The sequence below is a fragment of the Dipteris shenzhenensis genome, chromosome 12, assembly GCF_047967505.1.
Source record: "Dipteris shenzhenensis isolate YYH24624 ecotype China chromosome 12, Dip_SZ_1.0, whole genome shotgun sequence".
In the NCBI taxonomy this organism is placed as follows: Eukaryota; Viridiplantae; Streptophyta; class Polypodiopsida; order Gleicheniales; family Dipteridaceae; genus Dipteris; species Dipteris shenzhenensis.
The window spans coordinates 53,217,106-53,245,097 of NC_141607.1; the positions used below are offsets into that span (position 1 = coordinate 53,217,106).

The 27,992-nt window shown below is 43.5% G+C and overlaps 2 protein-coding genes across 2 annotated transcripts; one reads left to right on the forward strand and one right to left on the reverse strand.

Annotated features, from left to right (window-relative positions):
* On the forward strand, positions 1 to 27,992 carry LOC147896390 (putative anion transporter 4, chloroplastic). Its single transcript, XM_087382404.1, has 8 exons — positions 1 to 870; positions 1,868 to 2,094; positions 20,040 to 20,412; positions 22,466 to 22,510; positions 22,634 to 22,780; positions 27,013 to 27,150; positions 27,276 to 27,309; positions 27,516 to 27,992. The coding sequence occupies exons 1-8, from the start codon at positions 352 to 354 to the stop codon at positions 27,686 to 27,688; spliced, it is 1,656 nt and encodes a 551-aa protein (XP_087238530.1). The 5' UTR covers positions 1 to 351; the 3' UTR covers positions 27,689 to 27,992.
* LOC147896391 (uncharacterized) lies at positions 4,969 to 13,492 on the reverse strand. Its single transcript, XM_087382792.1, has 4 exons — positions 12,748 to 13,492; positions 5,779 to 5,907; positions 5,432 to 5,545; positions 4,969 to 5,339 (listed from the first exon to the last, which is right to left on the reverse strand). The coding sequence occupies exons 1-4, from the start codon at positions 13,490 to 13,492 to the stop codon at positions 4,969 to 4,971; spliced, it is 1,359 nt and encodes a 452-aa protein (XP_087238918.1).

Sequence of the window (27,992 nt, forward strand, 5' to 3'; positions counted from 1 at the left end):
AATACAAGCTTGCGTGATCTTCTTTTTCTTCCTCTTCATCTTCTTCTTCATCTCCTTGAATTTTCTCGCCATAGCTCTCTTCTCCATCGCCTCCATTCGCTCCATAGCTCCCCCTTTCCACCCTCCCATTGCTTTCTCCAGTCCCCCCTCTCCGCCATAGCTCCTCTTCGATTTCAATTTGATTGCATTCCCTCCACTCCTTCGCTCACATTGCATCTCTCGGCCCATTTTCCTCCCAATCTGCTCCTTTCCAATTGCTCCATCTCACAATCCATCTCGCTCATCAAATGCACTTCCCCCTCCGCAGCACCTCCCCCCCGCAGCTCCCCGCCTTGTGACCCGTAGCTCAGCATGTCGATGCTGCCTTGCACCCGTTTTCCATCGCCAGTGGCTTCTAGAATTGCCACTCCACGCTTGGCGAACGATGCCTCTCTGCATTTCCTCAGAACGATTCCAAAAGAAGTCGCTTGGCCTAGTTCCCCGAATTATTTAAAACCACTAGTGCATCACAGACAAACACTCGTCTCAGTGAATTCTTCCAACTTGCCTCACCATCCACTTTCTGGCTCGAATGTTGACTCGGCGGATTTGGCAATCCCCGCACCCAGAATCTACGAACAGAGGTTGCATGAACGACCTCGAGTGCAAGCAGCCTCAGACGCCAGTATACCTCTGGGAACGAATATCGAGTTTCCGGAGAAAAGTATTTCTACTGGCGTCTCCTTTCTTACGTCAGAGAGAATGAAAGTTGTAGGAATGGTGGCGCTAGCGATGGCCCTGTGTAATGCTGACAGGGTGGTTATGTCCGTCGCCATTGTTCGCTTGGCGTCGATGTTTAATTGGAGCACGAGTTTTGCAGGAATAGTACAAGTAAGTGTTCCACCTCTTCAGATCCTTCGATAAATTCACTCCGATTCGTTGCACATTCAAAATGGGAGCTCAAATGGTCCTTCTCACGACAAGAGCTTCTTCGCGCAGCTCAGGTTGTGAAGGCCTTTGAGTGCTCTGCTGTAGCAGTCTGAAAGTGGGGCGCCATCGAGTGGGAGACGGATGACGTTGTAGAACAGGAAGCGTAGCAGTAATCGTTAGCGACTCGGGTGAGGACCGCGAGGTTGTAGGACGGTAAGAGTAGCAGTTAGAGCTAGCGAAGGGAGAGTAACATGGGTGTCGGAGATAACCAAATTTGGCATGACAAAGTACTCAAGAAGGAATTTTTACTACTGGAATTGTTGAAGCGGTACAGTTTTCATTAGTACTTATGGCTGGAAGCAAGGTTCTCAGGTTACCAAGCATATCTTGGGCATAATAACCTCATTCTCTACGAAACGTATCTTGGGCAGAAGGGGGATGACGAGGATAGTTTACGAGTGTTCGTATAATGTTGATGGATAGTTATCACTGTAGCGAAGTGCGAAATCCTAAAGATCAGAGTTAAGAAGAGAGAATTGAGGGACGCACCTGAGCTTACTACGACCCAGTGGCCGCAATCGGGGGCAAGACAACGTTTTATGAATGCACAAGAGTTAATATCCCCTGGAACGCATGGGCTGTCACTAGGACAACCATGCAGATCCGAACCTGGCAGTGGCATCGAAGAATCAATTCTCTACCGCTGGCGCCATCGCCCAAGGGATAGATCATTGTTTCATTAAATGCGAATGGAAAAGATTCTCAATTTCCTATCTTATGTGAAACCTCTTCCCTGTTTTGCCGCAGTTAGAAGCCAAGTCACTTCCAGACCAGCAGCTTGCATGGAAATTTTGGGGTCCTCTTTGCTTTAATGTGCTCTATCTTGAAAAATCGATTTATGCTTAGGAAACGCCTCCACTTATTGAATGATTCGTTTTTTTTCTTTTGGGGCTTGCAGTCATCTTTCTTATGGGGATATGTGCTTTCTCCTATCATTGGAGGAGCTCTAGTAGATCGATATGGAGGCAAGACAGTGATGGGTATTGGTGTTGGAGTGTGGTCCTTGGCAACATTTTTGACCCCGTGGGCGTGTAATCACTCCTTAGGAATGCTCTTTGCAGTAAGGGTACTCATGGGAATTGCTGAAGGAGTTGCCATGCCTTGCATGAACAATATGCTAACCAGGCAAGCTTCTATCGCAAAAGTTTTATGAAATGGCTCAAGTATGCTGCTTTAGACTCGCTAATTATTGCCTGGGATCTTATCAACATATAGCACTCACACGCACATGCACAACCCACACAGAGGATGAATATGATGCTGGGCTGAGAGAGAAAACACTCTCCCCCAAAACAATATGAAACTTAGAACCAAGCAGCTTAGAGCAGGGGCTTGGTCAGGAGGTGCAAGTGAGTGTGAGTGGTTGTGCAACAAAGCTTTTGAAACACATTACCATACAAAATTCACTCTGATTTATGTCTGTGTGTGTGTGTGTGAGAGAGAGAGAGAGAGAGAGAGAGAGAGAGATCTCCTTTGTCTCCACGCACGTCATTCACCAAGTTGAAGTACTTCAAAGAAAAGGGAACAGATGGCGTGTCAATTGTCTGGTGTAGCAAAAGTCCTGAGGTACTGATCTCAGTTTTAGGCATGGATTTTTGCTCAACCTTTTATGTAGCGTGTGAAAAACCCTGCTGTCCTATTTCTATATTTTATTGGTCTGGCATGTTCACTCCTTCCACTGTGGAGAGAGAGAGAGAGAGAGAGAGAGAGAGAGAGAGAGAGTATTGAAATCTTCGAAAGATTGAATAGTCTATGAGACTGAAAAAACTAGATACAATGAGCTGAATGGGTAGAGCCACTAAGCATGTATCCGCACCCAAGACAAATACGAAAAACTAAATATCTGAACCCATGGGAAGAGAGGAAGATCTGCAATGTGGTATCACTGTGGCAGTCCTCTGTATGCTGTCTGAGGAACCAGGTCCACTGGGCAACTGACTGAGGACACACACACACACACACTATGAAAACCTGTAATATTTTAATTTTCACTTGTAAAAGACTCTCTCAATTTTGTAAAATCTGCAAAATTTCAGGCAATTTAGTTATATTATAGCTAAAAAACCTGCAAATTCTCGAGAAAAACCTTGAAAATTTTGAAACCCCCAAGCTTTGTGATTTTTTGAGAAAAATGTTTTCTGTGAACATTGATACACACACACACACACACACACTTTTTTTTAAAAGAAAAACATTTTGCATTGAGAAAGGATCATTTACATTCATACCCGTCCTAGGGCGCGCGCACACATATGCTCAATTATTGTCCATTATGTGACAGACAAAAAGCTCCTTTTCACCCTAGGCCCAAGGTTTTTGGAATGTTCAAACCGAGTTGCATGCGTATTTTAGCGTACTAATTATGAGATACCTCTGAAATTTCTATTGCTGGGTGGTATTATATGCCAATGCCTTTTTCGTTGTCAAAAATTGTCGTAGAAAACACACTTTTTTTTTGGGGGGGTGAAATCTTTGATTGATTATATTACATGGGTAGCAACCTCAAAACAAGGTGCTACAATTACATCAACTGAAAATTTCAGTATATGCCAAAAGACCTCATGATCGATGCAGTGGGTCTGCAAGCAATCAAAGAAAGATTGCTGCAGAGAATGCCTGAAAAAGCCAAACAGAGAGAAAGTAGGATCACCAAAGACTTTACAATTCCTATATGTCCATAAAGTCCATAGTGCTCAGTAGCGAACCCAAACGAAGAAAAGATGAAACTCCAGTCTGGATGGATGAAACCCAAATAGCCAAAAGAACTTCCCAAACGTCCATAGTGCTCAGTAGCGAACCCAAACGAAGAAAAGATGAAACTCCAGTCTGGATGGATGAAACCCAAATAGCCAAAAGAACTTCCCAAACGGAATAGATGGGAATCTTGCTTGCAGGCGCTGTCGAAGTAGATAAAAAAACTCACGAGAGCACGGACAATGCCAAAACAAGTGAGGCACAGTCTCCGAAGACGCAGAACATCTGCGACAAAGTGCAGGAGCAATGTGTCGATGAGCCAATAGCTGTCCAGATAGAAACACTCCCAATGATGTTCTAAATCTGTGCAATTCCCCTTTCTCTAAATCTGCCCGATTTTCCTTTCCATGATCTAGATCTACATGTCATCCTGCTCTTGGGCTTTGTATGGAAGCGCTTGTAGCTGCCCTGACATGACATGCCTTAACTTCAGTGAAGTATAGGCACACATCCATGGGCCTTTAGCATGCCCATAACAAATTTTTAGGGCTTCTTGTGCTTGTACGGCGAGGCCTAGGGAGTGGGCTTTCCCTAGTGGGTGGTGCTACCCCTTTGTGTGATATCAGAGCCGTGTTGCTCGTGCAGCAACATGTGGCTAAGTATTGAACCTTCTTAATCAGAGGCCCATGTGGCATTATGTGTGCCTTTTGTGTATAGGCATAGGCCTCACGTCCTTGAGGCCTAAAATCAGGGGCTGTGACTCTCAGCTAAGTGCTAGCCATTGTGTACAACTCTAATGTGTGGGTAGTAGGAGGAGAACCTTCTATCTCCATGTCCATGTTTTGGTGGGGTATGAGGGGTTCATTGGGCGCCTAGGCAAGAGGTTTGGGCATCTCTAATCATGTTGACTAGCATGTGTATTTATTGGCCCTTTGGACCTACCAATTGGTATCAAAGCCTTGCAGAGGGACTTGCTCACAATTCAAGCTGCATGGCAGTGGGCAAGCTGGATCAGACAGGATCTGGGATAAGATATAGGACGCATACACAAACACACACGCGTGCGCGCGCACGCGCACACACACACACACATTTTAGTGAAATCTTATATTTCTACGTGGGAAACCTCACAACAAGGTGAAAACCCATCAATAAGTACAAAGATAAAATTTACAAGCAAGCCTCAAAGAGAAAAACTCATGAGGCGACCAAGATAAAATTTACATATTAGTTGGAGGAGGATCTAACAAAACATCCTCTAGTTTCAGATTATTGACTTGCAAAAAGTAATGTAACGGAGTGACATCACAATAAAACAAAGCTGTTTTTTCCCCTTATGATTTTCTTAATATAAGCTGGCAACCTGAATTTTTGAACCACAGTATCAAAAACCTGTCTCAACCAAGGATGAAAAGAGTCCAAAGTGAAAGTAGCATCTGCAGTCTGAGTAGAAATAGACTTTAAATTTTCCTTTACTGGTATTTGATCTGCATCCACAATCTCAGACATGGGAGTTGTATCTGATAAATCATGACACATCATGACAGCTTCACCCTGTGCATCAACCTTTGATGGAACATGTGCATCATCCTGAGTGATGCCCTCCCTAGCAAGGGAATCCATATCATGAAGAGAAGAGATCTGATCCTGCTCAACAGTAGGCTGATCCTGAACTTCTAAAACAACAGCATAGGGATTAACCTGAGGGCAAACTGATGTTGAAGCTTCTTCAACCCGTTTCCAAACCTTAGTTGGTTTGGAAGATTGCCTGGCTTACTGTAGCTTAGAAGGAGAAATAGAAGTTGCTGGAACTGCAGGAGGAGAAACTGAAAAATCTTTAGCTGCAATTGAAGGGCAGTCCCTCCCAAAATGACCAAGTTGTCTGCATTTATAACAAGCATTCGAAAAAGAAGCAAATTGTAGACATATCCGAAAAGGCTGTGCCACATCTAAGAAAGCAGGAATAGACTGCTCCATATCCCACATCACACAAACCCGAACATCTCTGCTAGTGAGCAAAAAATCGCTTTTAGGAATAAAAAGCACTCTACCAAGAAGGGCCGCCAGGGAGTGAATATGTGGAAGAAAAGGAGCTGGCAAGTCCTTGATAGAGACCCACACTGGGCAGTGGTGGGACCAGAGACTGTGCAAGATCGAAAAGAGGATCCCAGTGCATTACCATCGCAAAGTGTCCTGCACCACGAACTCCTCCCATGCCCACCAACTGAAAAACTGTCTCTATATCTGTACAGTGAGAAAAGTAAAATCCTTTTCCCAAAAATATAAATGAAGTGATTTTACTAGCACCAACTACAGAAGAAGACCAAGCCTGCAGGGCTGCAACTGACATCACTCTACCCATAAAATATAAACAAACCCCCAACTGCTGAGCCTGACAGACGCTGGAAAGAATAGGTTGGGGGGATAGGGCACGAGAAAGATGAGATCCCGAAGAAGGATTTAATTGAAAAGACTCTGCACATAAACGATCAAGGAGATCTTTCTAAGAAGTCGAAGATAGAAAAGCCGAAAAAGAGCACTTTGGAGATTTGTCTAGAGGGGCATAAGCTGGAGAGGATCCATGTCTTTTCCGGCTGTGAAAACGAACAGCCGAGTCTAGAGTCGATGAAGAAGGGGTGGAGGATGTACTTGTGGAATTAAAGAGTACGGGTGGCGCTACCAAAAGGAAATATGTAACAGGGACATTCTCGGAAGGAGGGGCAAACGGCACCGAATCTGGGAACGAGGTAACAGTCAACGGTAAGGGCAGCGGGACAGAACTGAAGCAGATGAATGCAGAAGTGAAATGGATGACGAAGGCTTGACGTGAATAGATTGAGCGGCGTGAACAGCGTGAACTAAAAGAGCAGCATGAACAAATTGGGTGGATGAAGGTATGCAGGAATAGGCGGTACGGCGGGAGGTGCAGACGAGGGAGAGACGTCGAGCTCCATCACACACTCCTCTCTTGTGTGACTGTACACACACTTTTTTTTTTTTTGTAAAACCAAGATACTTAGATTATGAAACATTCATTTACATCTGGGCAGAGCTCAAAAGAGAGCCAAAGCCCTATCCATCAAAAGCAGTAAAAGAAAAGCTGAATATAAGAAACATCCAAATCTTCCTCATGTAAGGCATCATATAAAGACTGCCGCAATGAGGCTCGGAAGAACTCATATGGCTGCTGAAGTGGAGAATATAGATATGCTTGATTGCACTGTAACCAGAGGGTCCATAAGGCCCATTATCTGATCCAGTGGAAGAAAAGAGAATACTGTGACAAAGAAGCTGATAGTTTGCCATATATCCAGAAAAACGTGCAGAACCTGTGAGCTGGGAATCTGAGAGATAAGAAATAGGAGATTCTGTCTAGAAGGTCTCTGGAATATGAACAAAACCACAGTAAATGCGGAATACTCTCAGATGTAAGATGACATCTTGGACAAAGGGGCGAAGCTATCCTTCTTTGAGCCAATTTCACCCCTACTGGAAAAATACCAACAATACATCGCCATAGAAAGAGTCGTTGCTTCAAAGGCATTTTCAACTTCCATAACAATTGCAATCTTCCTTTCCACCAGGCTAATGACTTGTTCAAATGCCATAGAGAATTAGCATGATGGGCAATCCAGGGAGGAGGTAATATCAATCGATAAGCCTGTATAGAAGTCAATAAATTCAAAGGCCTAGAGGATATGCTTGTATTTGAAGACCAAAGGTGCCAATCTTGAAGCCTGTCTCTGATATTCAATGTCGGAATCAGAATCAGAGGGAGTAAGAGATCAGCAATAGCTTTCCAAATGGGTCTATGATGCATCCCCAGATTGTATTGTCGACATGCTACTGGAAAAGTGAGAATATTTCCTTGCATATCTACTACGTCATCAATGAACCGGATACCCATTTTCATAAGATTGTAAGCTGTGATGGGTTGTTGAACAGCAAGCGGAGAGGAAAACACAGCACTCCAATGAATACTTTCCATTCTGAGTGAGGAAGCTAAAGAAGCAGGATGGGGAGACCATTCTATGTGAATAAGCAACAAATGTCCTGGGTGGCAAACAAAATTCAGAACAAATTAGAATATTGGAAGATCTCCACTTGGCCTCTGCATGTACGGCTTCGAATTGTCCAGTCTATTGTTCTAGAGCTTATGTCCAGTTCTATCTTCCTCTATTACATTGGTCATCTCGAGATCTCACTTCCTTTATGTCTCAAGCCATGGAGATTTTTTGGAAAACAAAGCTTCATAAAAAAGCTTTACGGCTGCTCAAAATGGACTTGCTCTGCTCATCAAGAATGCATGGTGGTTTGAATATAATAAACATCAAATTTCATGTGTTGGCAAGAAAGATCACTATGCTCAAGACATTTTTTGAACAAGAGCAGCCTTGGTCTATCATGTTGGCAATTTTGTGTGGACAGATGAGCACTAATGCTTATGGACACTGGCTAGTTGATCCATCGGAAGTAGTGCTTGGCAAATTGCAAGGTAAAATCCCTAGTTGTCCATTTTCTAATTCCTTGATTCAGGACTGGAAGCAAGTACTCTCAATTGGATAGCCCAAATGTCTTACTATGTTTTCCGGATAAACAATCTGGCCTGGCCACAAGATAGCATGCCAGTCACAATGCTTGAGAGGCAAGAGTTTTGATTTCTGAAAATTAATTTTAAGACCAGCTGCTAACCCAAATTCTGAAAGGGTATCCATCAAGAGGTGAATCTCCAAAGGACTATTCTTTGGCATGAAGAATGAATCATCTGCATAGGCCTGTGCAATGAAGGGCCGTGAACCAGAAATCTGAAGCCCCTCTAGCTGTCCAGTATCAACCATGTGATCCATATAAAGTAGCAAAGGATGTGAAGCAATGGCATAAAGCAAAGCACTGAGAGGGCATCCCTGTCGAACTGAGCGTTCGAGAGTCCAAGACTCAGACAATTGATTCCCTATAAAGCATTGTGCAGTGGAATCTTAGTAAAGCCAATATAGGACATTAACTAGCTTTGGCCCAAAACCAAGTTTTAACATGATTTGAGAAACATAATCCCAGTGTACTATATCAAAAGCCTTCGCCACATCCACCTGCATGACCAACACATCTTGATTTGAATATTTTGCATATTCCATTGCAATGATAGTGTTAGAGATATTGTCATGTATGTGCCTTTCTAGGAACAAAACCATATTGCCTGGGATGAAGGCCTTCATGAAGGATATCCTTTATCCGATGTACCAACATTTTGGCAATCAGTTTGTATATAACCGGCATCAAAGCGATGGGCCTCCAGTCATCCATAGTCTCACATAGAGGTTTTTTGGGCACAAGCTTAACCAGACCATGCTTCCAAGCTGAGGGAAGATGTTGATGCTGCCAGGCTACATTTATAAAGTGCAGAATTGGACCCTTCAGTTCAGGCCAAAAGGCTTCAAAAAATTCAACCGTCAAACCATCCCAGCCAGGGGATTTATGTTTACCCAAATGCCTAAGAGCGTCATCCAATTCAACATCTGAAAAAGACATTTCCAGCATTGAGGCTTTTTGCAAGGAGACAATAGGAGAAACAAACTCAGTAAATCTGTTACGGGCTGAAATAACCTGAGGTGTAGAAGAAGATGGCTGAGAAAAGAGAAGCTGAAAATGATCCAAACATTGTTTTTCTAGCTGAGATAGAGTCTGGGTCCAAAGGCCGTCTGGTTTCTTGACCCTCATGATAGATTGGCTTTGTCTATGTGCATGTAAGTTCCGAAAAAAAGATTTCGAGGAACAGCCCTTATCTAGCATAGGTTTAGCTCTGGCCCGGATCTGCCATTTGGACAACGTGCGTTTATCATTGGCATCAATAATGGAGGAAGCGCAAGACAATAAATGCTGCTCAGAATCAGATAGAGATCTTTGATGACTAGTCTGTACCAAATACTGCTTGTATGATTTTGCCCACTGGATATGCTGTCTGGTTTCTGCCATGTACCATCTTCCATATTCCTTAATGACATTTTGAATACGATGTATGAAAGAGGTCCAAGCAAAGTCCAGATCCTCCTGAGCATGGGAAAGCAATGGCCTACAAGCCAATCTGATCATATGCTGGAAATTTTCATGAGAGAGATATAATTGATTGACCTGTAAATTTCTGACTGAAGAGAGCTGCAAGTCATCCAGAGGCATACCAAAAGAAAGGATGAGCCATAGTGGAGTATGATCAGATAATTGCTGTGAATAATCAGTCCGCATTTGACATGTATATTCATCATATTGCTGAGCATGAATGAGATAATATCTATCAAGCCTGGCCCAATATTCTGTGAAAGCATTATGATGATATGTAAATCCCATAACTGATGGGTGAGTTGCTGTCCATAAATCTGCAAATTGAAGAGATGATGTCATATGTTCCCATTGCTGGATTTCAGAGGGCAGCATATGGGATTTATGTGTAGTGTTGTCCTTCCAGTGAGGAGAATTGTTGAAATCACCACAAAGTAGTGCTTTTGAAGACCAAGGATATTGCTTGATGGAGTTCCACATTTGAGCTCTTGAAGCTGAATTTTGAGAAGCATACAAAGATCCTATTTCAAAAATCTCTCCATTAATCATACATTGGATAATCATCCATCGTCCACCAAGATCATTATATGCTATCCAGGGTTGCAGATCATGTCTGGCTAAAATGCACAGCCCAGAGAATTGTTCAGATCCTGAATAAAATATATCATATCCAGAAAAAAACCCATGCTGGCCAGCCAAAAAATGCTGATTATGCTCTTGTAGACACACAACATCCGGATGAGTTGTATTTATATAATGCCATAAAAGCCTCCATTTATTCTGGTTGCAGAGGCCCTGTATATTATAGGAAAAACATTTAAGAGAAGCACGCATGAAAATATATACAAGAGATGTTCGGTCCTCAAAAAGAACAGGAGGCCTCAAGCCTCTGCCATTGCCACAGGGTCTTGCTGACCCTCAGCATCCAATTCCATGATAATATCATCTTCTTCACAAAGGGGAAGGCCCTTCTTGACTGCATTAACCCATGCCTTTGAGATGGGGTTGCTTGGAGAGGTAGAAGATTGTCCTGGAGAAGGAGCAGAGGCATCATAATTACGAGATTGGAGAGGTCTTTGTTTGAGGGGCACCGTCTTCTTTGCAGTCTGCCATCCCTCATGAGAAGATGGGTTATTTTCCCCTAACTTGCTTTTTCCTTTATCCTTATTTTGAGCTGAATTGGCCTGGCTCCCTGTATGAACTGAAGGCTTTGCTCCTTTAGCTTCAATCTTTTCCACATATGTCTTCTGACCTCCTTTATTAGATGGCAGAGGAATAGCTACTGGAGGACGTGGATGAAGGATAGAGGGACACTCTGAAGCAAGATGCCCAAACTTGTGACAAGAAAAACAAGCTCCAGCAAAAATGCCCCATTTTAAAGTGAAATATTTCTTTCCCAAATTAACACCCTCAATCTCAACTGCAATAGAGGAGGGGGTTGGTCTATCAGTATCCCACAAGATGCAAAAACAATTTTTATTACCTGTGGGACGAGGAGGACAGATCACTTGTCCCAATGTCATAGCTAAACCTGGAAGCTCTGTTCTCATGTAATCTGGAAAATCAACCACTTCAACCCATACAGGGCAATGATGCTTGATGAGGTTCTGATAGTCCTTATTAGGGGACCAGGGCATGATATGCACCATTTGTCGACCAAAAAATAAAGGAGACATTTCCAACATCTTTTGTTTTGTTAAGGCATCCAAAAGATGTACTTCATAAAATCCTCTGGAGGCAAAATAGACTCCTTCTACATAGCATCCACCTAGGAGAGAGTTCACCCATTGTCCCACATCATTAGTAGAGGGAATTTTGCCTGGGAAAAAGATGATCATTGCAGTTTGAGAGAGCTTTTTCAAAGGATGCATAAGAGAAGGCAACTTCATTTTGTAAGTGAGTTCCGGAGCAGGTTGAATCCATTCCCTTCTACTTTGTTGAAAATCCTCATTCAACATATCAAACACATAGGAAGCATCTTCAGATGAAGGAGCTATGGGGGGAGAGGTTTCCCTTGATTGTCGTTTGGGTTTAGGAGAGAGTGCTCTCTTGACATAATACTTGTTTGCTTCTGCCATGGAGGCGATGTACGGAGAAGCAACAAAAGTGTACGGAATATTGACACGGAGGAGCTGACAGAACTGTACGGAACAGAGGCGCTGAGGGGACACGATGGGGCTAAGCTGTACGGAGGAGCTAGGGATGTACAGACGTACGGAGGCCCTGTACGGAGATACGGAAAAGATGACTGAACCTTATGGTATACTGACACAGAGAAGATAGATAGAAATGTACGGAAAAAAGAGGCTGACGGGACACGAAGGGGCGATACTGTACGGAAGAGGCAAGGAGGTACGGACGAACGGAGGGAAGTTCAGAAGGAAAAATTCGACGACGAGATGAACAGCAGCGGGTTCAGACGAGGCTTCGCAGGGATGGGCCGAAACTGTGCGTACAATGCCATACAACCGTACGGCGTCCGTACAGAAGTACGGACGGAAAGGGGAGCTGTACGGGGACCTGGCTCTGCGTCGACCTCCTCTCTCACGCTCTAGAAGCTCTACACACACACACACTACACACACACCAACATACACACACACTTTTTTTTTTGTAAAACCAAGATACTTAGATTATGAAACATTCATTTACATCTGGGCAGAGCTGAAAAGAGGGCCAAAGCCCTATTCATCAAAAGCAGTGAAAGAAAATCTGAATACAAGAAACATCCAAAATCTTCCTCATGTAAGGCATCATATAAAGACTGCCGCAATGAGGCTCAGAAGAACTCATATGGCTGCTGAAGTGGAGAATTCAAATATGCTTGATTGCGCTGTAACTAGAGGGTCCATAAGGCCCAGTATCTGATCCAGTGGAAGAAAAGAGAATACTGTGACAAAGAAGCTGATAGTTTGCCATATATCCAGAAAAACCTATAGAACCTGTGAGCTGGGAATCTGAGAGATAAGAAATAGGAGATTCTGTCTAGAAGGTCTCTGGAATATGAACAAAACCACAGTAAATGCGGAATACTCTCAGATGTAAGATGACATCTTGGACAAAGGGGCGAAGCTATCCTTCTTTGAGCCAATTTCACCCCTACTGGAAAAATACCAACAATACATCGCCATAGAAAGAGTCGTTGCTTCAAAGGCATTTTCAACTTCCATAACAATTGCAATCTTCCTTTCCACCAGGCTAATGACTTGTTCAAATGCCATAGAGAATTAGCATGATGGGCAATCCAGGGAGGAGGTAATATCAATCGATAAGCCTGTATAGAAGTCAATAAATTCAAAGGCCTAGAGGATATGCTTGTATTTGAAGACCAAAGGTGCCAATCTTGAAGCCTGTCTCTGACATTCAATGTCGGAATCGGAATCAGAGGGAGTAAGAGATCAGTAATAGCTTTCCAAATGGGTCTATGATGCATCCCCAGATTGTATTGTCGACATGCTACTGGAAAAGTGAGAATATTTCCTTGCATATCTACTACGTCATCAATGAACCGGATACCCATTTTCATAAGATTGTAAGCTCTGATGGGTTGTTGAACAGTAAGCGGAGAGGAAAACACAGCACTCCAATGAATACTTTCCATTCTGAGTGAGGAAGCTAAAGAAGCAGGATGGGGAGACCATTTTATGTGAGAGAGTACTTGCTTCCAGTCCTGAATCAAGGAATTAGAAAATGGACAACTAGGGATTTTACCTTGCAATTTACCAAGCACTACTTCCGATGGATCAACTAGCCAGTCTCCATAAGCATTAGTGCTCATCTGTCCACACAAAATTGCCAACACACACACACACACACACACACACACACACTTTTTTGGGGGTGAAATCCCTTTGTTTTTATATTACACAAAGTAGTCCCAAATAGGGGATCTTGTTAGAAACTCACTGTGCCCACCTATGAGCCCCCGATTTGAGGGGACAAGGGGCAGTGAGAGGTAGGAGGGCTGGGGAGAGAGAGAGACTCAGGCCGGCATCATAGGCAACCAGCACACGGGCTGGTTGCAATCTGCAAGAGCAGGAATAAAGGGGCTCTAGGCCTCACACAGAGGCACCAGGAGCAGCATTGACTGGCCGCCCAGGGCGCCCTAAAATAAGGGCCTGTGGCTAGCCAAGTCGGCCCAACCAGGGCCACCGACCAGGGCCAATCTTGGTCGGTTTTCTAGGGCCAACCTTGGTCGGTTTTCTAGGGCCCATGTGGTCGGCCACCAGATAGGGTACCGACCCTGCTGGTCGGTCAACTCAAGGGGCCTAGGCAGTGCCTATAAAAGGCCTACTCCTCCATTCATTCCAGCATCCAGTGCAAGACTGAAAGCCCCTCTCCAAGGCTGTGTTCAACACTCAGATCTGGAGCAGTTGGTGAGAGAGAGAGAGTCCATCAATATTCTCTAGCACTTTGCTGTGTTTTGTATTGCTCCCTTGGAGCTATTTTTGTGCCCACCATTTGGTGGATGAATATACTCTCTTTCTCTCTCCGTCCATATTTATTTCTGAGAGAGTGTTTGTTGCATCTGTGATCATCTATCTGAGTTGAGTGTGTGTAAGAGTTGGAGAGATCTTGGGTGGAGGTTTGAGTGATTCATTCCCTCTTGTTTTCTAACATGGTATCAGAGCCATAGGCTCTCAACTCTTCTTCATCAAAGCACTCTTTGAAGGAAGGAGTCCCTTGGCAGAAAGGCGATTCTGTTTTCAGCTCAGGCTAGCACGGGAGGTCAGTATAGCTTTTTTGCTTCAGTTTTTCAGTTTGCTATTCACCGAGATGGATCAGCATTCAGAAGCCTCTACACCCACTGCTCGTCCTTCCTCCTTCTCCAGTCATCTTCCTTCTTCATTTATTCCCAATTTTGGTGAAGCTGGAAAGCTCGATGGGACGAACTATTCAATCTGAAAAGTCAAGATCCGAAGCCATCTGTTGGCACGGAAGCTGTGGAAGATAGTGATTGGGACCGAGGAGAAGCCGGAGGACATTGTGGACAAAAGAGGTGAAGTTTTATTTGAAGCAGATGCGGATGAACTCAATGTGTGGGAGGAGAGGGATACTCAAGCCTTAGCAATGCTAATTGGCACGACAGCAGATGCTGTGATTCCTCATATCCAGTTGGCAGAGACGTCTTCAGAGGTGTGGGCCATACTAAAGGAGCTGTATGAAACCGATAATACAGCCCGTATCATTACTCTTCAGCATCAGCTTTATAATCTTGATATGAATGAGGGTGATAGTGTGCATGACCATCTGGCAAAGGTGAAAGTCGTGCGGGACCAGCTCGCAGCGGTTGGTCAGAAGGTGGACTCGAGTCAATTGGCGTTGCTCACACTCCACAAGTTGCCACGGAGTTTTAAAAGTTTTGTGGCTATGGTCACTGCGGGTCAACGGACTAAGCCAATCACCTTTGAAGAGCTTGGCCCACTCCTGCTTCAGGAGGAGGCTCGGGAGAAACTCTTTACGCAAACCGACGAGAAGGCATTAGTGGCCAGAGACAAGCCTAGAAAAGGCAAGCCAAAGGAGTTCAAGAAGTCAGAGGACGTTGACCGAAAGAAGAAAATGAAGTGCTATTACTGTGAAAAAGCTTGGCCACTCCATCAAAGAATGCCGAAAGAAGAAGGCGGATCAGAAGCGGAAGAAAGAAGAAGGCGGATCAGAAGCGGAAGAGAGAAGCTAGGAACAAAGAAGAGCCTAAGAATGATTCTGCCAATGTGACGACCGGACAGTTGTTTTTAATCAGTGAACATTGTTCAGCGTATGTAGTCAGTGAAGGAAAGAGGGTTGGTATGTTGACAGTGGTGCGTCAAAGCACATGTCTAACAGAAAGACTTAGTTCAAAACCATGGAAAGTACACACCCAGATTCCAAAGTTTCTGTCGGGGATAGCCGGACATGTCCTGTGAAGGGCATCGGTAGCATTCCTTTCATTACAACCGCAGGTAAGGAGAAGGATATCTCTGGAGTACTTTATGTACCCAACCTTTGCAAGAACTTACTGTCTGTAAGTCAGATGGACAAAAAAAACGTCAAAGTCGAAGATGGTGGATGCACTTCCACCAATTATAGGCAAGGATGGTGTCTATAGGGCGTGTCTAGAAGGCAAGCAGCACAGGGACAAGTTCCCACAAGAGGCCTCGTTTCGGGCCAGCAAACCTCTTGAGTTGGTTCATGCCGACATTTGTGGCCCAATGTCTACAGCATCGTGGGCAGGATCCAAGTACTCACTTCTCTTTGTGGATGATTTCAGTAGAATGACCTGGGTGTATTGCTTGGCCAAAAAGTCACAGGCTTTCGAGAAGTTCAAGGACTGGAAGGCCAGATTTGAAAAGGAGATAGGGGAGGATGTCAAGACGTTCCGTACAGACAGGGGGGGAGAATTCACCTCAAATGAGTTCAACACATTTTGTCGCAAGCATGGGATTAAGCGACAACTCACCACAGCACATAATTCTCAGCAAAACGGGGTAGCTGAGAGGAAGCATAGAACCACCACGGAGACAGGGCTTGCTATGCTCCGAGGTAGGAACCTTTCTAAAGCCTATTGGAGTGAAGCTATCAATACAGCCGTACACATTCTCAGCAGGACCAAGACGAAGGCCGTCAAGGACAAGACTCCATATGAGGCATTTTATGGTAAGAAGCCCTCTATCACTCATCTTCGCATTTTTGGTTCTAACGCATGGGTGCATGTGCACAAGGAAGAGGACCAAGCTTGATTCCCGGAGCAGAAAATGTATCTTTGTTGGGTATAGCGAAGAATCCAAGGTCTATCGATTCTTCGACCCAGTAAAGAAGCAGATCCTTATCAGTCGGGATGTTGTCTTCGAGGAAAAGGGATCTGAACCCCAGGAGGAGCCTCAGATTGAGGAGGAGGAGATTGTTCAACCCCCGAATCCACCCCGCCCTAGGGTGACCATCCAAGAGGTGGCGAAATCGGAAGCTGATGTTCCACAAGATACTGAGGAAGAGCAGGATGTTCCAGAAGCAGTTCCAGTTCCTCCTCCCACTGAGAAGTAGAAGAGGTTGCCCCAATGGTACCTACGGACATTGGAAGACTCTTGGGTCCATTATTTCATGTGTCTTGGCTCAAACCATATGTGGGTCCGGCACTAACGACAGTACCAAATGTGGAGCAATCTGAAATAGTTGATGAGGCCAATATTGTGGAACTGGATCAGGTTTTACTTCATTGGTTCAAAAGAGGAACAAGCAATCGACAATGCTTGTGTGCAGTCAAATTCAAGCATAGGGGATCCCATGAAGCACACTGGGTGGAAGAAGATCTATTCACGAAGTATCTAGACCTCCTTGCAGCGTACAAGGTGGCTTTTTCTCTGCCTTAGTTTGAGTTCCAGCAAAAGGGGATGTTACGAGCATCCTCAGCCCGTGGCATGCTGGACTACCACGTGGGTTGTCCACACAACACATGGCAACGTGGATTACCATGTCAGCCAGCTGCTACGTGGACTATCACGCAAGCAGTAGCCAGCTCAGCAGACCATACAGAGCAAGCGCCACATCAGCAACGTCAGCAAGTGCCATGTAGCAGGGTCGGTTGTCGTGTGAGCAGCAGCAGAAGGTCGGTGAACAGGGAGTAGACTGGTTGGTGGGCGGCAAGCTGCTGGTCGGTCAATTTGAGACCCAAGGGAGCCTATAAAAGCAGCCCCCTTGGCCTTCATTTCTCATCCCCACCTCTGGCCTTCAAGCCTTTAGTGCAGCAGTAGCTAGTCTCCTCGCAGCAGTCCACAGGGTGCCTCAGCCTCTACAAGGATCTCGTGAGGATTCGCCTCTTCTAGGTAGTCTAGTTTCTTTCCAGTTTTGCAGTGAGGGTTTCAGCCCCTCCATACAGTTGTATTGATCCCTTTGGGCATTCATACATTTCAGTTTTGTATTCCTCTTCGGAGGTCCACTACATTTCTCTCCCTTAGATTCTCTCACTCACATCGAGTGCATCATTTGTCAGTTACAGTTAGTGTTGAGCAGGAGAGAGATTGAGGATAGTCTATCTCTCGCTACAGCTTCCCAGGAAAAGAAGCTTTCACGGGCTAATTGCTTGCTATTATGCACATCTCTGTGTATGCATTGTCGATATCAAGCCGCTGGCCGGTTTGGGATAATAGTGCATGAATCTTTCATTGTCGCTTCTCACCTGCTCAAGTTCTTGCAACACTCGTCGATGCTCTGCTATTGCATCTCGTACAGTGGCAACCATAAATGTGACATCTCGCTCGACATGTGCTCCCTGTCTAGCTCCCTCTTTGATATTCATATAGAGATCTTCACTTGTGACAGAGGCTACACATTCAATAAAGTCACATACAAACTTATCAATTGATGTTGGGTTGGAATTCTTCAAAAAACCCTGAAAGTAAATGATCGACATATTTAAATATTATATTCACCTGAGACTGGACTGCCGACACTTTGTGGAGGCTCGACTACCACGGGTCTGGCGCTTGGCGTACGTGGATCCTCGCGTACTCGAGTGACTGAGGCAAAGTCCACTTCATGCCCAAGCACAAACTTTGCATATAGCATCTTTGCAAAGTATTTGGGAATTTCAGAGCAAAATTTCCTAGCAAAAATCATCTCCCAGATGCACTGTGCAATCTCTTTCACGGCTTCATTATAACACCGTGTAAGGGACCATCTCCCATGTTTAGGAGCATTTTTACTACAATCCCATATAGTCTCTAAATCATCATCCGAGACGAGGAGATTTATAGCCGAGTACTTCATGCCATTAGGGTTGTGGAAAATACTCTTCCTTCACCTCCAAGTGGCTAGAGTAGAGAAATCAGAAGTTGCCGGTCCCGTTCTTCCTTCTCCCTAGCTTCTCGAGCCTCGGTCTCTCTGAATTCCTTGGCTTCTTGGGCCTTGAGCTCCTTGGCTTCCTTAGCCTCACACACTGTTTGAGCTCCTTGGCTTCCTGAGCCTTAGCGTCCTTGGGGGCTTGCTCATGATCTCTGTGCTCCTTAGTTTCTTGGGCCTCTTGATCTCCATGATCCCGCATCTCTTGGAGCTAAACCATGCGGGTAAAGAGACCCTTTGACTGTTGTTGTTGCATTTGCATCATAGTCTACAACATAGCCATCATGGCAGAAACTGACATTAGGGCCTTTGCAGGATTTTGTGGTGGTGAGGCTTGGGAAGCGTACTCCTCCTCCCCAGTGCTGTTGGACTTGTTGCTGGAACTCATGGTGCTGCTCTTTCAGATTCCCTGCTCTTGCAGATTTCTTACATGACAGAGTTCTTACTGACATTGACACTTTCAGATTTTTTACGTGATTGATTAGCTGTATGGCTGTAGTTCCAGGGCCGCAGCCATGTAAATTCGACCTCCTTCATCATGACACTGTTACTGTAGCGTCCGTAATTCCTTAAGATGGATGTTTGCGTGGCTGGCTCTGTGTGTGTGTGCATGTGTGAATGAGAGAGAGAGAGAGAGAGAGAGAGAGAGATGATATGATATGACTGTATTAAAGTCCTTTTGAGACCCTTAGGATCCATGGGATTTGTGACCACTATTAAATTAAATAGTGGTCCATTGCAATAGTCTCCCAAATCTTTCTACATTGTGAGTATTCGCTGGGCTATTTTCTGTGCTAGTCCAAGAATTTGGCTGCGATGTTCCAAGGTTCCTTTTAAGTAGCTTCCAAACTTGTGGGCTGGCTGTTCCAATAATTCTTCAGATTACAACTATTGTTGCCATGGTTCTCCCTTATGTGTGCATATGCTCGACATTTTAGGAGTATGTGCTGCTCGTCTTCTACCTCCCCTGTAGGGCAGATTTTGCATATCTTGTCCTCCCTTGGGATCTTGGGTCGTATCCATCTACCCTTGTCCACTTCTAGAGCATGTGAGCTGGTCCTTATTTTGCATATTAAATTCCTTTTGAATATTGAGATGTCCTCCCCAAGATATTTCTGCATTGCATAGCTGTCCATCAGGTTGATTTCCCGTGAGTGAGAGAGAGGGAGAGATGTATGGTAACCTAGATGCAGGAGTTATTAGAAGCATGTTCAGCTAGATGAAATTGCAATTCTTCTGAATTTATTGCATGTCATCGAATGTGCTTCAAATATCGAAGCTTTTCCTTGAGTGAGGTCATTGGAGATTTCATTGTAGTCCTGCTGCTATTCTAAATCTCTGACAATCTTCTTGGCTGGATGATTTAAAGGCACACCAGCGTGTATTCACAGAGAGACACAGAGAGAGAGAGAGAGAGAGAGAGAGAGAGAGAGAGAGTCTGCATTACACACTTTGCATGTCTTCATAGGATGTGGCTCCTTGGGCTCTAAATAAGACAAACTAATTGTTGCCAGGTGGTTCCCTCGCTCTGAAAGAGCTACAGCAGTAGGCCTGTCTATGGCAGGCTTTCACCTAGGCAGTGTGATAGGCTTGTTGGCTACACCAGTTCTTATGGCTGCATTTGGTGTCTACATGCCCTTCACGGCATTTGGGCTCAGTGGTATTGGTTGGCTCCTTATGTGGTTTTTCTTCATCTCAAAAGATCCACAAAGCCATCCAAGCATAGGTAAAGATGAATTGCAGTACATACAGCAAGAAAACAAGGCCTTCACAAAACCCAGCATTGGGCCAACAGAAAATCGCAGAGGGAGTTTGCCACCTTTTGGTCTACTTTTCAAAAAGCTACCCTGCTGGGCAATTATCATTGCGAATTCCATGAATAATTGGGTAAGAGAACACCAGTTAACACGAAAACACCAGAGATTAATTTTTGTCGCCTTACCAAGTTTTTAAATTGCTGAAGTGTGTCTAACAAGGATGTTTCTGTGATTAGCCAAGCTCTAAATTACAGTATTTGTATCTGAAACAAGTTCTGATCACACTTAATATCTTAGTGGTGTGTTGCCCTCTCAGCTCATTTTATAGTGGTGTGTTGCCCTACCAGCTCATTTTGTAGACTTGTTTGCCTAGAAGTGTTTGTTTGGGAGAGACTAAATAAAATTTCCTGGTCTTCACAAGTAGGTGTAGCTTGGATCAAGAGATGACTGCTTTTTTAATAAGTTTTCTCCTTGAAGTGCTAGCACTACTTCAGAATGATGAATTACCAACATTGCACTTCACCTCTGAACTTTGACTTAAACTCAAAATCACCGATGGTAGAAATGTATGCTGTGCTATTATGATGGAATCAATGGTTTCAAACCATGTGGGAACTTCATTAGGTCAAAGAGTACATCATTTTACATGATAAGTTTGGGTGTATTCCTAGATCCATCTACGTGTTTGTATCTGTATAATGTATGTACATACATATGTCTGTATATACATACATACATGAAAAATACATTTACATTCATCTGTACAATAACATGGACATGCCTAAGTGCAGTGTGTTACAGGCTACCTTGGTCTTTGTAGGTGCATAAGTGTAGGAAGCATTGTGGACCATGTTATCAATTAGAGACCATAGCCTACCATGTAGTAGATACTAGAATACTCTGTGAGACAGCTATGAGATCACAGAGGGCTGTTAAGATTCTGTTCATGACAAAGCATAACTCTTGCTCTCGTGATTGGCTGCACCAGTTGGCATACCGATCGGATACCATAGCCAAGAGATTATTAGATGCTCTAAATTGTGCGTTGGTGTCCTAGTCAGGATGTCTATAGATGCCATATGGCAGCCCATAAGTGTGCCACTCTGCATGCGACACATGTCAATCCATACGAATGCCAACCTGAGGTAACACACATGGTCGCCCAGAAAGGTTCCCCAAGGGGCTTTTGAGCTTGCCAAGTGTAGAGTCAGCACCTTTAGGGCTTGGGGCCTATAAGCAGGCCTCCACCTTTTTGGATTGCACTTGTCCACTTAGCATTGTGCACTCAAAGGAGCAGTTCGGTGGAGAAATAACACATAGGAAGTTCACCTACAGCAAGGAACCTTAGTCCTATAGTTCTTGGGCTATAGTTGTTGGTCCTCTTGGTGGGTTGATTCAGCTTTGTACTTTCAGATTTGTGATTCTTTTTGTGTTATGTGGTCTCTTGTTCCATTTTATCTACAAGATTTCCTTCTTCACTTGTGAGTATGGTTTGAAAACCCCGGAGCCAGCATGCCATGGAACCTGGTGCTCCCTCTCAAGGCTTGATGGCAACTTGCGGATTTTGAACCTAGGCATGACCTTAAACTCACAGTTGGCAGATCTACTCCAAGCCTTTAATTTGAAATGTAGACATATAGAACTTGGAATGAGTTGTCGCAGGGAGCCTGGCCATGTGCCAGCATGGATACTATCCATCATGGATGTGTTGGTGTCATGTAATTGGTAATATGAACATGGGGAGACCAGGCCAAGGTCTAAACAGCCCCAAGTCAAGCCCCTCTGGGAAGTCCATTGGTGAGGAGGTGCTCACTTCATGCATACTGTCCAAAGTATTGATGAACTATGAAGTAGTCTTTCCCATCACCCCAATATCTTGGACCAAGGAAAGGAAGATACACATGATAATGTGGTATTTTGTCCATCTTAGATGTTATGGAACGTTTATGTTTCTCACAATCAATGGGTCAGCTTGAATCTGACAGACTCTGCTCTGTATGCATGTAATAAATAATTGGGTACTCTTTTATGCATCTTTCATCAGTATGCGGAACTCTCCTATTGTCCGTCTGTTTTTGTGTATCATGCTTTATTTTATTTTTAGATTCCTTGCATCATTTGACATTTCTTCTTGTTTGTCAGCCCTGTTTACAATCACTCCACATATTTGTTTCTTTTTGCAGGGATATTTCGTTCTCCTCTCATGGATGCCCATTTATTTCAACACAGTAAGTATTCAATGTAGTCATGTGAGTGAATTGGCTAGAGTCTTCCGGCAATTTTATGAGGAACACAAAAAGTATGTTCTAATAGTGTGATATGCTGATGTCAATTTTGGTACCCTTATGTAGGTATATGGTGTGAACTTGAAGGAAGCGGCATGGTTTAGTGCCTTACCCTGGGCAATGATGGCAGCCCTTGGCTTTATTGCAGGAACCTGTTCAGATTTTCTCATTGTTTCTGGTCTAAGTGTCACCACAGTGCGGAAAGTAATGCAGGTGAGGATTTCAGGCTGTACAATGCGTTCATCATTCTGTTTATTTCAGGCACAAACGGGTCCCTGTAAATTGGAAGGGAGTCTGTTTGTTTTAAAGAGTTGTGGGCCATAAAATTGGATACATTCTGTTCAGTTTGTGTCCCTTAAGATCAAAATAGAACAATCAGTTTCTGTACTGACTAATGAATTCTGTATCACACAACAAGAGAAAATTGAGCCTTCGTTTAACAGCTTGTGAAATACATCGGAACACCAATCCCTGTGCTTCTCACACTTGAAGACAAGTAGAGTCTTTCGTAGTCTTTATGTAATAGTATCCCTTTAACAATACTTGGTAATGAGGTGATATCTGATTTCTGGCTAAATGGGAAACAAATTGTTAGGCTGATCCCTCAAGCTATCCATCTAACACAAAATTTCTTTCAGTATAGAGAGTTCAGCGCGCGCACACACACTTTTTTTGTGTGTGAAACTAAGAACATTATATTATGAAACATCCATTTTACAACAGGGTAGTGCTCCAGAAAAGAGCCAATGCCCTATCCATCAGAAACAGTAAAAGAAAGCTCAATGCAATAGACATCCAAATCCTCCTCATGCAAGGCATCATATAAGGATTGCCGCAATGAGGCCTGGAAGAACTCATAAGGGTGCTGAAGAGATGAATTCAAGAATGTATGATTTCGTTGAAGCCAGAGAGTCCACAATGCCCAATATCTGATCCAATGGAAGAAAAGAGGGTATTGTATTGGGACAAAGGAGCTGGTAATCTGCCAAACATCCAGAAAAACCTCGAAAACTTGTGTGTCGGAAATCTAAGAGATAAAAGATAGGTGATTTTGTCCAGAAGGTCTCTGGAATATGAACAAAACCACAATAAGTGCTAAATACTCTCAGGAGCATGGTGACATCTTGGACAAAGAGGAGAGGCAATCCTTCTTTGAGCCAATTTCACTCCCACTGGAAAAATACCAACAATGCATCTCCAAAAAAAAGAGTCTCTGCTTTAATGGCATTTTCAGCTTCCATATTAATTTCAAGTTTTCTTTCCACCAAGATAAAGACTTATTCAGATGCCAAAGAGAATTGGCATGATGAGCAATCCATGGAGGAGGTAAAATCAATCTATAAGCCTGTATGGAAGTCAGTAAATGCAAAGGTTGAGAGGATAAGCTTGGACTTGAAGATTGAAGATGCCTATCTTGAAGCCTGTCTCTTACTGCCAATGGTGGAATTGGGAAAAAAGGGAGTAAGAGATCTACAATAACTTTCCATATGGGTCTATGATGCATCCCAAGATTGTATTGTTGACAAGCTGCTGGAAAAGAGAGAATATGCCCCTAAATATCTACTACATCATCAATGAACCGAATGCCCAACTTCATGAGATTGTAAGCTCTGATTGGTTGTTGTACAGCAAGAGGAGAGTAAAAAACAGCACTCCAATGAAGGCTTTTCAGTCGAAGAGATGAAGCTATAGACGAAGGATGGGGAGACCATTTGATGTGAGAGAGCACCTGCTTCCAATCCTGAATCAAGGCAGTAGAAAATGGACAGCCAGGTATTTTGCCTTGAAACTTGCTAAGTACTACTTCCCATGGATCAGTGAGCCAATGCCCGTAAGCATTTGTGCGCATATGGCCACACAAAATTGCCAACATAATAGACCATGGCTGCTCTTGCTGAAAAAAAGTCCTGAGCATAGTGACCTTTCTTGCCAACACATGAAATTTGATGTTTAGAATATTCAAACCTCCAGGCATCTTTGTAGAACAAAGCAGGTCCATTTTGAGCAACCTCAAAGCTTTTTTATGAAGTTTAGTTTTCCAAAAAATCTCCATGTCTTGAGACATAAAAGAAGAGAGATCTCGAGATGATGAATGTAGTAAAGGCAATTAAAACTAGACATAAGCCAAAACAATGGACTGGAAAATTCGAAGCCAAACATGCAAAGGCCAAGTGGAGATCTTCCAATATTCTAATTTGTCTTGAATTTTGTTGAATACCCAAGACATTTGCTGCTTATTGCTGATTTTCCAGCCAATTGGATAACCCAAATGCCTTACTATGTGCTCAGGATGAATAATTTGACCTGGCCAAAGAAGAGCATGCCAGTCACAAATCTTGAGAGGCAAGAGTTTTGATTTCTGAAAATTAATATTTAGACCAGCTGCCAACCCAAAATCAGAAAGGGTATCCATCAATAAGCGAAGCTCCAGAGGACAATTCTTTGGCATGAAGAAAGAATCATTTGCATAAGCCTGTGCAATAAAAGGCCGTGAGCTAGGAATCTGTAGCCCCACAAGCTGTCCAGTATCAACCAAATGATCCATATAAAGAAGCAAAGGATGAGAAGCAATAGCATAGAGCAAAGCACTGAGAGGGCATCCCTGTGTGATTGACTGTCCCAGAGTCCAAAACTCAGACAAATGATTCCCTATAAAGCATTGAGCAAACTAGCTCAACAAGTACTATCTACATACCAAGTCTACAATATTTTCTTTCACCTAATGTAAAAGATCACTATTTGTTGATAGTGAGCACCAATCCTATAGATCTTGAAGGGCCTCAAGAGACTTTAATATAATCATATCACATCATCTCCACCAGAGTTTCCTCTGGCTTTGCTCTGCTCAAGCATAGTTCACCATCTTTTGGGTCCCAGCAGGTACACTCCACTCAAACCTTTCACAGAAGATCATGGTCGATGGTGCACCCCGCGGGGGGGATCCCACCTCTTAGGTTCCTTGCGCCTCCATGGGTTTGCCACCCACCGGCTCGCATACATGTTAGACTCCTTGGTCTGTGTTTCAAGACGGGTCAGATGGAAAGCCCAGAATGCGAACGCCTCGAGCGCGCAGGCGTGTAAAGCCCACCACGAGTGGCGTGCGCTTCGTGCCTCAGCTGGCACGACGGCATAGGCAGGCCATCAAAAGCCCGCTCTTGTCCCATCGCACCGGCCCGTGCTGACCAGCGCCCCGCGCCAAGCGGTAGACCAGCTCTCGCTGTTCCACATCTGATTGGGGCGCACCCGCAGCCTCCATTCGCTTCCCTCCCAGTAAGAAGTGTTAGCTATGGCTACCCTCATAAAAGTAGCCACCACGACAAGGGGTGTGTGAAGTCTGGAAACATCAATTCGCACAAAACAGTCACATGTGCGATCAGTAAGCATGTGCACAAATATTTAATAAATGAGAAAAAATAGAGAGGTAAAGTAGGCATAACACAATTCTGCAGCAAAATAATATAACAACCATAAGATGACAATACTATTGCTGTGTTCACGTCAGTATTCATCCACAAGGGGTTGGTCCCGTAAACTTTGATGTTTGCTGGATTATCCACAGTAGGACTGTTGCATCCCTGAAAATGAGCTATGTTTTTCAGTGGTGGCTCGTAGTCTTCCATTTGTTTGATTCAGTATCTCATTTTGTGACTACGAAGCCTTGACACCTTTTGACTTTTTTTTAAGTAATTTCATCATGCGACCAAGATTCAAATTTGGATCTTGTTCAATCTTTCAAAATAACCAAATTGGAAACCTCGAAATCCGTTCTCTCTCCCAAAAAGCGTAAGACCATGCTTTGATACCATCAGCAAGACACATCAAGTTATGGAAGTCAAGAAATAACATGAAATAGATAATTTGAAATGGCGAAAGTCAAGTCTATATTCTGAATCTCAGTACAAGGTTCTTTATATAAATGTAACCCAATGTGGATGTAAGTGAGCTGGTGAATATGCATGCATGAGTGAGACCGTATGTTTATGCAAGGAGACACTATGGTTGACTGTTGCAGATGTGGTCTTGTAGCAGTTAGGTCTTACCATACATGGTAGTTGAGACAATTATGAGATTCATGGTTTGTTTTGCTCATGCATAATGAGGTGGAGCTTGTTATTGGATTCACCTAAGCAGGCATAACCATTAAAGCCCAATAAATATATGTTATTTGGCCTTATTTTACTCTCCACACTCAGTAATTAAATTGTAGTTTTAATGCACTTTTGGTATGGCTTAACACAATATTTGCATAGCTGCATACTATTTATCAATACTTACAGCCAAGCAATACAACTCAGAAGTCTTGAATCAACATAAATTTACCCATCTAAAACTCTCGGGTTAATTTTTGAAGTGACAAGGAGAGGGTGTGGGTTAGCTATACTGATTGTGCATTTGTGAAGCATCAAAGAACTTTTCTTGATGAACTTTAATATCAATTATCGCAGTCAATTGGTTTCCTCGGACCAGCATTTGCGCTTCTTGGAGTGTGTGCTGCACCAAGCGCAGGCATAGCTACTGCATGGCTCACTGCTGCTGTGGGCCTAAGTGCCTTCAGCCAAGCAGGCTTTCTTGTAAATTTTCAGGTTTTTTCCTACTCTCAATTCTTCAAAATTTGCTCAGATTATTTAAATGTTTCCTTCTTAACTAAGTGGTTGCTCTGTTTATGTGATGTACACTCATAATTGAGTTTGCATGTGGCAAATCACAGGAAGTAGCACCAAGATATGCCGGAGTACTTCATGGTAAGCACTGTTCAACACAAGTCTTGCTTTGTGGCCATTTCAAGTATCAGGATCAACTCTTCATCAAAATATTATGAAACAAAGCTCACTTACCTTTTTGTACTATCATTTGGTAAAGGGATCTATTGAAGGAGGTATTAAAGAAAATTTTAAACATTGTGCAGACAAAAGTTCTTTTTTTAAATTGTAGCTTTGTTTGTGCACAGGAATTGCAAACACTGCAGGGACTGTGGCAGCTATCATGAGTACTATTGGAACAGGGTTCTTCATACAATGCTTAGGATCTTTCCAAGCTTTTCTGGCCCTGACAGCAATCTTGTATGTTATCAGCTCATTCTTTTGGAACTTCTTTGCCACTGGAGAGCGAGTAATTGATTGAGTTGCCCATCTATATCCTTTAAGAGATGCATCACCTCAAATCACAATTCTTTTCATTCTTGTGTAATTTAGCAAGATCATGATGAGGCAAGAAATTATCTTCGTGTCCGGAGAAAATCTGCATCCTTAGTATTATGAAGCAAGAAGCTATTGTGGTCTCTACCTCAAGGTTACTCTGTTACCTGCAGTACCTTGGTGGGAATTTGGGTATGGAGGAGCTGTCCCCAAAATTTTTTGCTCTTTGAAGACAGCTTCAGAGTGTTTGATGGATGTTGATAATTATTTAATAAAAATCCAGTTATTGC

Bases quoted from the DNA above. Each gene is read 5' to 3' on its own strand.
- LOC147896390 (XM_087382404.1), top strand. From the start codon at position 352: ATGTCGATGCTGCCTTGCACCCGTTTTCCATCGCCAGTGGCTTCTAGA. The intron at 22,511-22,633 runs GTAAGTATTCAA...ACCCTTATGTAG, and splicing joins TGCCCATTTATTTCAACACA to GTATATGGTGTGAACTTGAA. The intron at 27,310-27,515 runs GTAAGCACTGTT...GTTTGTGCACAG, and splicing joins ATATGCCGGAGTACTTCATG to GAATTGCAAACACTGCAGGG.
- LOC147896391 (XM_087382792.1), bottom strand. From the start codon at position 13,492: ATGAGCACTAATGCTTATGGAGACTGGCTAGTTGATCCATCGGAAGTA. The intron at 5,908-12,747 runs GTATTCCGCATT...CTCACTGTACAG, and splicing joins ATGTCATCTTACATCTGAGA to ATATAGAGACAGTTTTTCAG. The intron at 5,546-5,778 runs GTCTCTATCAAG...TTATAAATGCAG, and splicing joins CCCACCACTGCCCAGTGTGG to ACAACTTGGTCATTTTGGGA.